At 40.9% G+C, this 15538-nt stretch overlaps 2 protein-coding genes across 2 annotated transcripts; one reads left to right on the top strand and one right to left on the bottom strand.

The window, feature by feature from the left end:
• On the top strand, positions 1-2343 carry LOC142971064 (arg8-vasotocin receptor-like). The gene is made up of 2 exons (XM_076111663.1): positions 1-961; positions 2060-2343. The coding sequence occupies exons 1-2, from the start codon at positions 1-3 to the stop codon at positions 2341-2343; spliced, it is 1245 nt and encodes a 414-aa protein (XP_075967778.1).
• Positions 2344-9873: 7530 nt separating this feature from the next.
• On the bottom strand, positions 9874-15538 carry cwf19l1 (CWF19 like cell cycle control factor 1). The gene is made up of 14 exons (XM_076111829.1): positions 15393-15538; positions 14713-14797; positions 14546-14630; positions 14023-14124; positions 13729-13943; positions 13145-13260; positions 12738-12822; positions 12481-12630; positions 12058-12241; positions 11881-11960; positions 11593-11802; positions 11075-11194; positions 10713-10810; positions 9874-10475 (listed from the first exon to the last, which is right to left on the bottom strand). The coding sequence occupies exons 1-14, from the start codon at positions 15413-15415 to the stop codon at positions 10331-10333; spliced, it is 1698 nt and encodes a 565-aa protein (XP_075967944.1). The 5' UTR covers positions 15416-15538; the 3' UTR covers positions 9874-10330.

The following is a 15538-nucleotide window of genomic DNA, read 5'->3' as shown; positions in this document are numbered from 1 at the left end:
ATGCTCTTCTCCTCGGAGAGCTCCTGCAACATCACGGGAGGAAACTGCAGCGATGGGTTCAACTTCACGCGGCTGGACTCCGGAGACGCAGCTGGAAACTGCAGCGGGAGGAGGAACGACACCGACCCGTTCGGGCGGAACGAGGAGGTGGCCAAGCTCGAGATCACCGTCCTGAGCGTCGCGTTCGTCGCGGCGGTGGCGGGGAACGTGAGCGTGCTGCTGGCCATGCAGAGGACCCGGAGGAAACCGTCTCGCGTGCACCTGTTCATGAAGCACCTGAGTCTCGCGGACCTGGTGGTGGCCTTCTTCCAGGTGCTGCCGCAGCTCTGCTGGAAGATCACCTTCCGCTTCTACGGGCCGGACTCTCTGTGCCGCATCGTGAAGCACCTGCAGGTGCTGGGCATGTTCGCCTCCACCTACATGATGGTGATGATGACCCTGGACCGCTACATCGCCATCTGCCACCCGCTGCAGACGCTCCAGCAGCCGACGCAGCGCGCGCACATCATGATCGGCTCCACCTGGTTGTGCAGCCTGGTCCTCAGCCTCCCGCAGTACTTCATCTTCTCCCTCAGCGAGGTGCACCCGGGCTCCAAGGTGTACGACTGCTGGGGCCACTTCGTGGAGCCGTGGGGGCTGCGCGCGTACATCACCTGGATGACGGTTGGCATCTTCCTCGTGCCCGTGGCCGTGCTCGTGTTCTGCTACGGACTCATCTGCCGCACAATCTGGAGGAACCTCAAGTACAAGACCCGGAGGAAGACCGTGGGCTCGGTGGCAGAGGCCACCAAGACCGGGATCCTGGGCCGCGGCTCGGTGAGCAGCGTCGGCACCATCTCCCGCGCCAAATTACGCACGGTGAAGATGACGTTCGTGATCGTGCTGGCGTACGTGGTGTGCTGGGCGCCGTTCTTCACCGTGCAGATGTGGTCCGTGTGGGACCAGAGCTTCTCCTTTGCCGGTGAGTCGCGTGCTCTATACGTTTAGACCGAGTGGTGACGTGTGCATTAAAACGTATTACTGTCTATTCACTATTTAATATTATCAAAATAGGACAATAACCAATCAAGTTTAAAGTTCCTTCACTTTCTGTTAAATATAATGTAAGAATGATATAAAATGCATATAACAACATCTATAATCTGTTAATATAAACCTGATTATTTAGGAGAAATGAGAAAATGTCACCAACCATCAAGTAGATGAACCCTAACCCTAATATTTCAGGTGGAAACTTTGCGTGTTCCAAAGAATAAATGAAATGTGTGTGCAGTGTGATTGCTCGTGTGTCGGAGGCGAGATGATTCTCTTTATTCTATATAAACCAGCCTGAAGCAGCTGCTGCTGCTCACCCACCTGAGGGATTTCATTACGCTTCCAACGAGAGTTTCACTGATTCATGAGGGTCCAGGTGCTGCTTTCAGAGGCTTTCTGGACCTGGCAGGAGCTCATCTCAGGAGGAACACTGAGTCGGTTCTCATGCTTTTCTTTGGCAGCAAAACAGTCGAAACCTCAACATGATGAAAAGCAGCTTAGACACAGAAAGTGAGGAGGTTTGGAGAGAAATGTATTCAAGGCACAAAAACATGTTGAGGATGTGTGGACTGTCCAATCAGCAGCCAGATGGAAAAACAAACCAGCTGTCGACCAATCACTGATCCCCAAGGAATCATTTCATTTGACCATTTAAGTTTTATTTTCTCTCGAAATACACAAACATGTGAGTTCATCTCAGCGCCTGGATCCTCTCTATTCATTCAAAGACTTCAGTCGACACAAACGGCCTCAAAAAAAGGTTTTAAAATTTGAGAAATACGTGTAGTAGAAATACTTGTTAGCTTTAACCCGACACGGCGGACAGGAAGCTCTACGTCAGGTGTGTTTGAGGATCGTCTGGCAGCTAATTTACGCAACAGGACGAAATCTTCAATGCTAAAAGTCCAAATATGTAGATCCTCTTGTTTACTCGAGAGGCAAACCATTAGCAGGCGGGTTAGTGACCCCTTAGATCACCTCAGACCGGTTCTTGACATGGATCTGTGTTTGTGTTTCCCTGCAGAATCTGAGAACACCACGGTGACGCTCGCCGCCCTGCTGGCGAGCCTCAACAGCTGCTGCAACCCCTGGATCTACATGGTCTTCAGCGGGCACCTGCTGTCGGACTTCGCCGGCAGCCTGCCGTGCTGCCGCTCGCTGAGGACCAGGTTCAGCCACCAGGACTCGGACAGCAGCATCCGGCGGACCACGCTGCTGTCACGTCTGCAGGGTTCGCGCCTCTCCGAGCCCTTCAGAGACCTCGACCCGGCACCTAAGAACTGTCCGCAGGGCCCATCTGCATCCTGATTACTGGGAACGGTCCATGTGTGTCTGGGTGGTTTTGGTTGTTTTTTCCGTCAACACTGAGATCCACGTTGTGTGGCACGAAGGAACGACAGTCGTTCTTTATACCCATGAACGCTGCTGCTGTCGGGTTTCCTGGACCTGGTCTGTTCCGGTCTGCTTCAATTGGACCATAGGTGCCGGTCTAGTTTGGTTCAGTTGGATCTGGACTGTTTCAGTCTGGTTCAGTTGGACCTGGACTGTTCCGGTCTGATCAAATCACAGTTGTTTGACGTGTACAGAGTCTAATGTGACGTCGTTGTTCTCATGAAGAGTTTAAACATGTTTGTCAGACTCTCTGATTTGCAACTTTAAATAAACACAAAGATGTTTTTCAGCAAAGTAACAACACTTAAATAAAAGGTACTCGAGCTGCAACTAATGTGTATTTATTTCATTATCAATTCATCTTCTCGATTATCGTTTGCTCTATAAAATGTCTGAAAATTGTGAAAATGCACGTCAGTATTTTTTCCAAAATACAAGTTTACAAATGAAAATCCTTCGTTTGTCCAACTATCAGTTCAAACGGCAAAGATATTCAGTTTACGTTCAGAAAATATTTATGTTTCAGGAGCTGGAATTTGGTGTATTTTTTGTAAAAAGGACTAATGATTAAAAAAAGCGATTAAAGTGTCAATAGTCACATTTTTATTTGCTTTAACTTGTCATTAAGAAGTTAATGTTGCACAATGTAATGGCAATAGAATATTGATCGGGGATTGAAGGAAAATTAAGGATCCATTTACGGCACAAAGGAGCCATCGTTCGACCAAAACAGGAAGAGGATAGCATTCCGGTAGCTATCGGTAGCTATCGGTAGCTATCGGTAGCTATACCCGGAAGCCAAAATGGCGGACGTTGGAACAACCGGAGTATATTTCACTTTACCTCTTCAGTGCTTCTTATTTCCAAACATTTGAACGTCCTGAACTGTAATAGGACTTTAGTATTACAGCGCTAAAGAGAGATTTGGCTCCACACCGTGTTATTCTGCTACAGCGGGGAACAAAGTTAGTATTTCTTTAACTTTCATTTCTTTAAACCAATCACAATCGACGTGGGCGGAGCTAAGCACCGGATGCAGAGACGGTGCATTTCTAAAATAGATATAAATATAATAAATAATGCTGCTTGAGATACGCGGTCTACATCCGGTGAGTCAGAGTAGAATGACTGTAAGAATATTTAATAAGAGCTTATTTACGTTGTGTATATTGTTATCTTTATCCTTCTGGCTGTTAAAGGCAAGAGAGTGATAACAAAGCTTCTTCAGAGACTCACTCCACGATGTGTTGTTGTTGTAAAGATGTAATGTATTCTATATATTGTTGTTATATATATAATATGTAAAGATGTAATGTATTCTATATATTGTTGTTATATATATAATATATATATATATATATATTATATATATATATAATATATATATATATATATATATTATATATATATATATATTATATATATATATAATATATATATATATATATATATTATATATATATATATATATATATATATATATATATATATATATATATATATATATATATATATCGCTACGTGTTGTAAAGAGAGGTAAATGTTCTTCCTTGTAAATGTTCTTCCTTGTATCCTCACACGATGAGTTTCTGTTTCCATTTCTTCAGACAATCGTAGAATGATTTTTGTGGTTTTGAATAAAATGTCTCGCATGTCAAAACATTGACATATTAGTATCTTTCTTAGTGGACACCTTGAACATGTTGAACAGCTTCTTATTTACACATTCGGTGTCTGCAAGTCCAATATGTTCTCTCTCTTTGAGCTCTGTTTTTGGTCTCCACCAGCTCCTGAAAGACGTCTTTCTGTCTCTTTAGCTCAGGGGTGGACAGACCTTTTGATTGTGGGGCTTATACAGAAAAATATAAAGAGTCACGGACCAAACTATAGCGAATGTTCAGTTTTCAACCAGCTACACGGAAGGAAAATCTAGAGTTTCTAAACCAGAAAACCATCTTCCAGTGTACGAAGTGTAGGACCGATAAGATAAGATGATCCATTATTAGTCCCACACGGGGAGAAACCAAACAAGTACAATAACAAACAAAAGCTAGAAATACAATATAATCAGTTTTAGTGTCTTCTAACATTAAACTCTCCTCACGGATTCATCACAACGTAACTCTTTCTCTTGACTTCTGTCCTCTTCTAAGCGTTTCTTCTTCAGCGCTCACTCGCTATCTTCTGTCTGTTTTAGTTCTGCCATGTTCACCCAATCGAGTGAGGAGAATGTTTTCATCGACTAGTAATCGATGTCAGTAGTTGTTCCCGATGGCAGACACATCTAAACTAAGACTAACTAACCAGAGACATCTTTAACTTTGTCGTATCGTTTTACTCACTGGGGAAAAACAAAGATGTCTTCCATCTGGATGCAGAGTGGCAGCGAGACACCGACCTCTAAGCTGTGGATCTTCCATTCCTCTTCTCATTTCAGACTGAGGAGCTTCCACTGAAATGAAAACGGGGAAAATGAAAAAAAAAGCCGTCAGCGCTGCAATCATTTCATCTTGATCGAGTTGTTGAGAAGAAAACACAGAGAGCCTGAGAGGTGGTGAGGAAAAGAACAACGACTTCCTCTTTAACTTTGATTGAACCGCTGACATTTAAGTGTAACAGCAGCGGCAGCAATTCCACTCAAATCAAGAACTCCTTCTATACAGCTGAGTGGATTCACTGTGTCTGACAGGATGACTGGTGCCTTTATGACACCTTGATGTGTTATACGAAAGATCCAAAGGAGACACACCAGAACTCTACTTTAACTCAACCCAGAGACCCCCTGCTGGCCCCAGAGAGCCAGATGTGGACCAACTCAAAACTCTTTCAGAGTTACCTGATTCCATAAGAATGACGTCTGTGTAACACAATGTCCGGGTTCAGAGTGAAGATAATCAGAAATGGCAACGCTGCACTTAATAAAGGCAGAAGAAGCCACGCTGTGAGGCTGCTCATAGATCGTTCTGCATTCTGTTAACGGTGCTAGTTTGTCAAAAGAAATGTACTGCGAGTGAATAACATACAGTTATAACATACTTTAAATACATTTAAGTACATCTTTCCTTTAATGTCAGAGGGAAATATTGTATTTTTCTTCATTACATTTATTTGACACTAAGTTATAAACATCATAAGATGTAGTTATACACCACTTATCTAATCTAGCATACAAGGTATCTAAAATACTCCAGAATATAATATTCTATATTAATACAACACTAGCAATTCCGCATAAAAATAATTAGTACATTTAGCTCATAATAGATAATACATTTGTATTTTTACTTTAGTGACATTTTGATTGCAGGACTTTGCTGTATTTTTTTGTAATACTTTTACATGTTTTTTATGTGGTATTTATACTTTTACCTAAGTAAAGGATCTGAGTACTTCTTCCCTCTTTATGTGAGTTAAGGCTCACAAACAGAAGTCACATTTAATTCATTGCATCTTTATTTAGCGAGGTAAAGCTCACACACTTCTTATAACTGTTTATCAATTAATAAACTTTATTTTTGGTCAGTACAATGTCAAAAAATAAAACAATTGTAGTTCAAAAAGCACAAGCTGTTGACTTGATGATTTTAGTATTTACTCAGATAAGAAGTATTTTTGTTTTCCAACAAACTTTGCTATAAAATTAAACACCAGTAAAATAAAGTTAACTAAAATTAGAATCTGCCTCTTGATCTAAATGTACATTAAAATACACAATATATTGTATTCATTCATGACAGTCGTGCAATAAAGCATCTTGTAATGTTATGAATGTCTTAAGAACCTGTCTCATGGTTTTCCACCTAATGAACAAACTAAACCTCCTCAGCACACATTTCACTATGAAGTCATGAAAACTAGCAGAACAAATGTCACATGTGTGTAAATCCAGCACTCCAGCTGTTCATGTGCTTATGTGTCTGTGCATTCAGGAAGTGGTTTTCCTATCGTGGACCTCCGACCCAGTTATAAAACAGTTATTAATGATATCTGTGCTCTATTTCAGCTGTAATGCAGTATTACTGTCTGTACTTTTCCTGCTATAACAAGACGAAATATCATCTTAAAGCTCAATTAAAACCATCTAAAGGAGAAACACTGACAGAACTATTATACGTAATATCTAATGACCAACACATGTCAGCCTCTAGTATCTGTTTATGTATCAGCTGGTGGAAACTCCAGATGAGCCAATAAACAGCCACCAGATCGTCGTCACAACAAGCTGCAAACTGAACCTTATCTGACATTAACTACGACCGGTCCTGTGGAAAGATGCCCTCATAATCGTGATCAGATCGTGATCAGAGAACATCCTGTGTGGGAGCTATAGCTCCATTTAGGATCTCCAGCAGCAGTGATTCACTGCAGGGTTGAGCTGGAGAAGGTTCTGATCTGATGCTCAGACTCGTGTTCGATGAACTCTACCGAAAATACCATCAAGTACACGGAGAGCTTGTGAAGTAGACATGTCTATTTGATTAAATATGTATATATATTTGATTGAAAACAATATATCCATATATTTCACTTCAAGTGATAGCAGAACAACTACAAACTGAAGCATTAATGTCCGGTTTAAAACCAATAGAAATGAAGACATTTGGAGCATGATGGGTGTCGGTGAAACATCAACATCAGCCAAAAACATGTTGAGAAATCACTTCTCTTATCCTCTGTCGCTTTTATTCTCTTTTAAACTCATCCAGAGTTCAAGGCTCGTATACAAACTCTGGGAAAACGTCATAAACACCAAACAGATGTTCAAAACTTTAAATATTTTTGCTGTATTTGAAGTGTTGTCTTTATATTCCCTGATAAATGTATGTGTGAACGTGTTCGGGAGGGTTTTGACGAATGAGATGTTGAAGACGAGATGTTGGAATCTAGTACGTGATGTACTTTAACACTGAACTTCTCGACACGTCACGCATGGAAATAACTACATCAAAGCGTGCAGGTGGAGCGACACTTAATCATATTAATGCGTTTTCCATCAGAGATCCGGACTCCTGCTGAAGGAAAGAGAGCGAGGCTGCTTCTTGTACACTAACACAGATACATGTTGGCTCTGTGCAGAAAGAAATGTACGATAAACTCGAGAGATGTGATAACTTCAGTGTTCATAAACAGCAATAATATCATCTAGATTCATGCACAAGGAGCACAAATACAATGCAGTACAATGATGGATCACTGGGCAAGGCTTGGAAACCAAATTAAAAAGGCAATATAGGTCCACCCAGGAGGGGTACTACAGAAATACAATAAAAAGATCAGATTGTACCATAAACAGCGAAGGCAACATGACAGAGTAGCAGCATGTAAGGAGCACGCAGATATTACTGAGAAGAGATTATGAAAAATGGGTATAAAAGTAGGAGAAACTCTGGTTTCATGTGCAGAGGTTTTAGGACCAGAGGTGGAAGAGGTACTCACATCTTCTATGTAGTAAAAGTACCAATACCACAGTGTAGAAATACTCTGTTAAAGTCATGCATTCTAAACTTTTCCACACTGAAATGTCTAAATATATATATATATATGTTGTTTAGTTGTGTACTTACATTACCCCAAATGCCATATTTTTTGCCAAAAAATACATTTTATAAGATTACATTTGAACGCATCATGATTAAGTTATAATGTACATTCTCCCAATGGCCATTCGTACTGAATAGAGCATGAACGCAACATAATGTACATTAAAAGTTTGTTTTTCTTCTAAGAACAAGGTCCCACAGTCTCTGAACAGTCTGCACACTTCTCTGTGAAGAGTTTTCATTTGGAGCTAATTTCTGCCAGAGGTTAAAAAAAGAGAAGTCAGCTGTTTATTATTTTAGAAGCCTCTGAACACCACAGGGGGGAAATGTTTCACTTATGAATTATGTTGATAACAGCGACCCTCAGTGGTTAACTGAGCATCCTGCAACTGGTACTTATATGAAGAACAGGTGCGTGCTCACACTAATGTAAAACAGTTACCAGTGTATTAGTTAAAATGGACATAAAACTCTTTTTATAAACACACTCATTTCATCAAATGAATAAACAAATATAGAGTACAAATTACAATTTTTACAGAGTTGAAGTATAAAGTATTAGAAAATGTAAACACTCGAGTACCAAAGTTTAAAACAGTTGAGTAAATAAACTTGCAAAATGACAGGTGATATTATCTATCATGTGATCTACTAATTGTGGGTAAAATTGTCTTTTTTATGCGTTTATAAACTTAATAAAGTGGCGTTTTAAGATGGAATAAATGTTTTTTTATTTTTATTCTATAAGATCTTCATGTTTGTACTACAAATTAAACCTTTCAGACAAATGTAGTAGAGTAAAAAAGTACAATATTTAGGAGTAGAAATAGTAGAAATTGGAAATATAAATTTAGGAATATTCCCAACTGAGTGGGGAGTTGTCATTTTTTAGTTTATGAATATAATAAAGTGGTGTTTTACGGTGGAATAAACCTGTTACAGGTGATCAGACTGGACACATAACATACCTGTTCTCCTCAGCAAGCTGCCTGAGATCCTAAAAACCTGTTCTGGACCGACAAACCTCCGAATAACACGCAGGGAAGCAGAAAAAAGCATCTTCTCTGACAAGCTAGTTAGCTAGTTAGTAGCAGTTAGCTAGCTTGTTTTCGGAGTTAAATCTGCTTGTTTTTACTAAAGGTTTGGTTTATAACAGTATCCCGCGGCTGCTGGTCTCCGGGGTGTTTACACTGTAGTTTTTATTTAAATAATATACTTTAAAATACGTGCTGTAGAGGATAATCCAGTGTATATGTGACTAAAAGTACTAGCTAGCTAACTTTCTACACCGTCTGACAGCTACGAGTTCATGACGACAACAGTTCTTTGGCAGACAGCCAATCAAATTGCAGCAGGACGTCGGCCCCACGCGGCATCGAATTTGTAACGGCTGCTGCTCTGTGAGCATGCGCAGTAGTGGTTTACCCACACTGGCGTCACTTGATAGTGCGAGGGTACTTAAAACAGCATTTTAATCACAAATAACAGCAATAACTGAGGATTCTTTATGTCTTTCATTAATCCAGAATCATACTTATTTACAGTGGTGGAACGCAAGTACAAGTTTGAGGTACTTCCTTAGAGTATTTTCCATTTTATGCTACTTAATTCTTCTACTACACTACACTTCAGAGGCAAATATTATCACTACAATGAATTGATATTTTTAGTTACTTTACAGATTTAGATTATTAATACAAACTATACATACATTATATGATTATAGCTTTAAAAGCTTTATCATCCGAGCCACACGTTTGTGTTTTTAGTCATTATGATTGTTATAAATGTCAATGGGATTTTGAATGAGGTTTTCTTAAGCCAATATTTTAATTTGACGCTTTAATCTTTAACAAAAGCACTTATTTCTGAACTACATGGTAATAATGAAGAACATGAAACAAGAAACCCAAAATAAGAGTTTAATTGTTCTTTTACAAAATAAAAAACATAATAAGTTCATCCACACACTCTCGGCACATAAAGGTCATTGCTATTGTCAGACAATCAGCCAATCACAGCACAGTAGTACTAGCCAATCACATTACAAATAACAACGCATTAAATACATAGCTGCAGTTGGTTAGCTTAGCTTAGCATAACGACTGTAAACGGGTGGAAACAGCTAGCCTGGTTTGTAGGTGGATTTTGATACTTTGGACCAGAGCCAGGCTAGCCGTTCCTATCCGTTTACAGTCTTTATGCTAAGCTAAGCTAACCAACTGCAGCTATGTAGCTTCACATTCGCCGTACGGAAATGAGAGTGGTGTCGATCGAAGCGAAAAAAGTGAACCGTTTCTTTCACAATATAAAAGGAGGGAGACTCTGTAGAAAGTGTGTGTGTGTGTGTGTGTGTGTGTGTGTCAGTCTTCCCAGGCGAAGTCATATGGCTGGAAGTCGTCTCTCAGCCGCTTGCAGCCGTCCTCCTCCTCTTCCCGGCTCTGTTTACACTCTCTCCAGTCAGCTCGAGTCGGGATGTTCAGCAACGCCTCGCTGGCCAGAACCTCCCTACACACACACACACACGCACGTACACACACACACACATAAATATAAAACACACACACATGCTAATAACACAGGTAGATAGTAGCATTATCTTTATAGCCCCGTTGAAGCCTATATTCGTCTAGCACCATTAAAAGTACTGAAAAACGAGTCATATTAGCACAACAGACAATAATACATATGATTTCTACTCATCCCTCACTGAGGGTGTTGAATGTTAAATGCAGACGGTTTTACCTTCCAAACTGCAGAGGGAAGTGTTTCTGAATGCGGTAGTAGAGTTTCTCCCCCGAGTCCAACTCCACGTAGAAGTACGGTGTCCCTGGAGGAGCAATCTGAACGCAAACACATTAAAAAACAGCCAACTTTAAAATTCTGTTTGTCTGTGAGAGAGAGAGAGAGAGAGATAGAGAGAGAGAGATAGTGTGCGTGTGAATGTGTGTGTGCGTGTATATGTGTATGTCTGTGTATATGTGTGTGTGCGCGTGTGTGTCTCTGTGTGTGCGTGCGTGCGTGTGTGTGTGTGTCTGTGTATATGTGTGTGTCTGTGTATATGCGTGTGTGTGTGTGTCTCTGTGTGTGTGTGTGTGTGTGTGTACCTGTTTGAGGTCGGTGTGTTCAGGGATCTCCATCAGCTCCATCTGTTGCTCCTGAGCCTGCACCATGAAGGCCTCCTTGATGTCCTCCGTGGTGCAGCGGTCCAGCGGCACCGGGACCACCTGATCAACGACCAATCAGATGAGTCTCACACGGGGTGGACAAAATAATAGAAACACCTGCTAATGTGACGCAATACTGTCAAACAGACGGCATCCTACCCGACGATAACGTCAGTTTTTCATCTTCTGTTTTAGCAATTGCAGAACTAATGCTTTTCAACGTTTTTGGCAAATTGTGATTTCCGGACAAATGATTTACTGCAAAAATAATTAGAAAATTTGTCGAAAATGAAAGAAAATATTAGTAGCAGACCCCAAAACACTCAATGAACTAGCACCGAGTGTGTTTTTTCTAACTTAAAACAACAAAGTTGCATTTAAATGTTAATTTAACACCATACTGTGAAGTGAAACAGCAGCGTGATGCTCATATCGTCTCTTTAAACCTGCGTGTCTACCTGCAGCTGCAGGTGCTGGCTCCGGTAGTTCCTCTCAAACAGAACGCAGCGCTCTCCTCGGCTCTTGTAGAAGCTCTTCAGGGCCGACTTGTACTTCTCCATCTCCTCCAGCACCTCGGAGCTCAGCTCCACCACCGACTGGTAGTGACCGATGGGGAGGATCAGCATGTGCTGGGGCGTCAGGCTGCCTTTGGCCAGAGCCAGGTAACACTGCAACATACGAACACACCTCAGTACCTTAATGTTGTTGCATTTGTATAATATCTAAATACCTTTAAGTGAACTCACATGTGTTCCGATGCTGATGACCAGGTGCTTCTCCACCTGAGGACTGGCCAGACAGAACCAGCACGGACCGGTCGGCTGAGCTGCACACAAATGAAATAAATAAAAATGTTAAAGGTTTACTGGAACTTTTACTGAACCTACAATGTCTCCTGCTATGAGGACAGGTGTTGGACTCACGGTGCCTGCGGGGCTGCTTGTTTTGTCCCTCAGGACGTCCGTCTCCTCCGTCTCCTCCTCCTCTTCCTCCTCCTCCTCTTCCTCCTCCTCCTCCGTCTTCATCTGAATACCTCTTCCTGCCTCGGCCTCTAAACCCCGCCCCCTGCTTCTGACTCAGGTCAAAGAAGAACTGATTGGCCGGCTCCTGAACAGGAAGGACAGAGAGAGACGGTTGGGTTTTTCAAAATAAAATTGCAACACATGGCCTCATTTAGCACCGTTAAAAAAAAACACTTTATTTTGAAAGTATCTGAGTAGCAGATATAATAAGCACGAATAGAAATGTTTAGGTGATAAGAAAAATAACTTCTTCACACTCTCTCTCTCTCTCTCTCTCTCTCTCACACACACACACACACACACACGCACACACACACACACTACCTCCTCCTGTGTGGTGAAGCTCGTCTTCTGTTTGTCCGTCTTGTCTCTGGTGGAGCGTCTGTACGGGTTCTCCGTCACGTCCTGCGGCTGCTTCACCAGCTCTGATGCCTCCATCGTCTTCATGGGGATGATGTTGAAGGCGTACAAATACTGCAGCAGACAGACAGGCAGACAGACGTTTTTAATGGATGTTCATCACATTGAACATCAGAGATTTAGGTTAAAAGTCGACGTTCTTTGTGATTTAGGAGACGAACCTTCTTCTTGGTCGGGTTACTGACGGCCGCCAGTGCGATGAAGCGGCTGACGTGTTGAGCGTTCTCCTGGAGAATAACGTGGTTCCTGAAACACATGAAGAGTATCGTTAGAACAGATGTTATGACGGATGTTAGTAGGGCCATTTTTTAAAAATCCACAAATTTACGAGAAAAAAATTCACTAATTTACAAGAAAAAGATACTTCTAATAATATAAACTTCTTTTTAGAAAACAACTTAAATTTGTGAATTTATTTCTCGTAAATGTAACGCTTCATTCTTGGATATTTTAAATATAAAACAGTAGGTTTCCCCCCCATCCCGGCTCAGTAGTTCTTTAATATTTTTCTACTACTCCGTCATACAGAGTAACACAGGAGGAATAATGTGAATCCTCCTCCGTCTACCTGTAGGGCAGCCGTTCGTAGTGAGCGCCCTCTAGTGCAGCAAAGTGGTATCGCGGCTTCAGGTGGTCGGCGAGGTCGGCGACGGAGACGCTGCCACAAAACTTAGTGTTCACTTCCTGCAACACGAGAACAACAGCGGAGTCAAAGGGAAACGATGCGTTTGAGAGGCTGCTCTGGAGCTTCTGACATCATTGATATCAATGTTTGACACTTTTGAACCCTCGATGAAGTCGTCTGTAACGGATGATTCTGACCTAAATCTAAATATTTAAAGTCAGAATTTGATGCGTTAATATACAACGTTGACACATTGTTCACACGTCGTCATTTAATGCATTAATATTATAAATAATATTATTTATAACCAATTTGAAGTTAATTTCATAGTGAATTAATTAATAAATACATTTATAATGAAATAGAATAAAATAAAATAAAATAAAATAAAATAAAATAAAATAAAATAAAATAAAATAAAACAAAACAAAGTAAAATAAAGGATTTTAATTAACTTTAAATGCAGTTTAAAAGTTATTCCACGTCTTTATGTAACAGTGAAGTAACATCGTTAATATGAAGGTTACCGGGGCGTTCCCGTACTGCCACACTCCTCGGGGCCACTGTGACGTCAGCAGGACATCGACTCCTCTGAACTTGGAGCTGCCGGTCAGCGGGGCCACGAGGGCCGACAGGTCTTTGGAGGTGAAGCAGTGAGCCGGGGCCGGTTCCTGGAGGGCCTCCCGACCGCTGACGTAGGCGATCTGTAGCCCGGACACACCCGTGAACACACCGCGCCGACCTACAAACACACGGAGAGACCGTTAACGTGTTCAACTCGACTACAGCCCACCCCCTCCAGAGGCTCCAGATGTTCTTACCCAGATACGTGATGTTGTCGGCCAGCTCGCAGCCGTCGGCGCCGGGGAAACACTTCACCGCATCCTGGCTCGCTGCTCCGAGGATGTAAGTGTGGACGGGAGCTGAGGAGGCACAAAGGACGCTTAGGTGACAGAAGGAAGCAGAAAACAGAACTTTATCAGCCTGGTTTTCACTGTTTTAATACAAACTATTTAATAATACTAAAATGTACAATATCTGATAAGAGGCTATTGTTATTTAATTTAAGATAAAAGGAGGAAATGCAGCAAAAAAAGATGGTTTAACTCAAGAACACTGTCAACAAATGATGCTTTAAAATAACACATTATTAACACACTATTTCTTATATTTATAATGTTATAATTAAAATGCAGTTGTGTTTCACTCATAGAAACTCTAATATCTTCAGGTACGTCACCTTCTTCTCACCTGTATTACAGAGTAAATAACATTAAAAACAACAACAACTTGTACATACTAACTAACTTGGTGCAACATCTGGTCATCCAGATGTTTTCGTACCTTTCTTGGCTCCGGTTTTGTACAGCTGCCACTCTGCTTCGGCCTCCGGCGACGTCCCGAAAAACTCTCCGACGCACAGCAGCAGCTGAGAGGAAAGAAAGAGATCAGAATTAGATTTATGTTTCTGTAAACTTTAATAAAAACAACTCAAATGTCTCGTGACTCACATCGAACGGCCCCGTCTTCTTCTGGATGCTCTGCACTCTGGAGAACAGAGCGTTCAGCCGGCCTTCAACGTCTCCACACGCCAAGCTGTGAACAAACAAACACCCACAACTGTAATCTGACAACAAGGAAAATAAATATGTATATAAAATATAATAATATAATATTAATAGTATAAATATTTATATATTGTAAAATAGACTTAAAAATAGACTTAAATAAGCAGAATTCCTTTAAAAAGACTCCAAATGACTCAAAGTGAGACTTTAATGATGTTTTTAATTGTACATTAAAGACAATTAAATTCGGCCGACATCACGTGACTTTTACATTGGTAACATGTGAAACTAATGTAAAGGATCCGGTTGTAACTCTTCTATTGTCAGTGTCACATTAAAAACTTTCCTCCTTCCAGCTATAACAGAACAGTTTAATTATGCCGAATTGTTCAGTCCTCATTATAAATATCGATTATGCATTTAGATCATAATTTATGATGTATGTACACGTGTCAGAAAGTAACGAAACCTTAAATTATATAAACGTAGAATGAGGTTCGGTGAGAGTCACAGAACGGTTAAGATAAAATAAATAAAACACATTAAATCGTCACATATTCAACATTTAAAGAGATTAAACGTGATTTAAGTAATAATAAAGTATTTATAAAAGTTAAACTTACACTCTCACCGGTTGTTCTGCCATGTTTTTGGCTAAATATTCGCTGTTAAAAATGTGTGATTTGGATTTTTGCAGCTTGAACGTTTTGGTCCGTCGCTGATAGTGGTCCGGTCAAAACAACAGCCGGAACTATTATCCATTTAACAA

The sequence above is a fragment of the Anarhichas minor genome, unplaced genomic scaffold (assembly GCF_050575085.1).
Source record: "Anarhichas minor isolate MPS153535 unplaced genomic scaffold, ASM5057508v1 ptg000045l, whole genome shotgun sequence".
Taxonomy (NCBI): domain Eukaryota; kingdom Metazoa; phylum Chordata; class Actinopteri; order Perciformes; family Anarhichadidae; genus Anarhichas; species Anarhichas minor.
Note: the sequence above shows the minus strand (reverse complement) of the source record. Positions and strands in the feature narration are given on the sequence as shown.

Excerpts from the sequence above, each read along its gene's own strand:
- LOC142971064 (XM_076111663.1), top strand. The coding sequence starts at position 1 with ATGCTCTTCTCCTCGGAGAGCTCCTGCAACATCACGGGAGGAAACTGC. Across the intron at positions 962-2,059 it reads CCAGAGCTTCTCCTTTGCCG|AATCTGAGAACACCACGGTG; the intron begins GTGAGTCGCGTG and ends GTTTCCCTGCAG.
- cwf19l1 (XM_076111829.1), bottom strand. The coding sequence starts at position 15,415 with ATGGCAGAACAACCGGTGAGAGT. Across the intron at positions 13,944-14,022 it reads CGACAACATCACGTATCTGG|GTCGGCGCGGTGTGTTCACG; the intron begins GTAAGAACATCT and ends GTGTGTTTGTAG. Across the intron at positions 10,811-11,074 it reads AACACACCGACCTCAAACAG|ATTGCTCCTCCAGGGACACC; the intron begins GTACACACACAC and ends GTTTGCGTTCAG.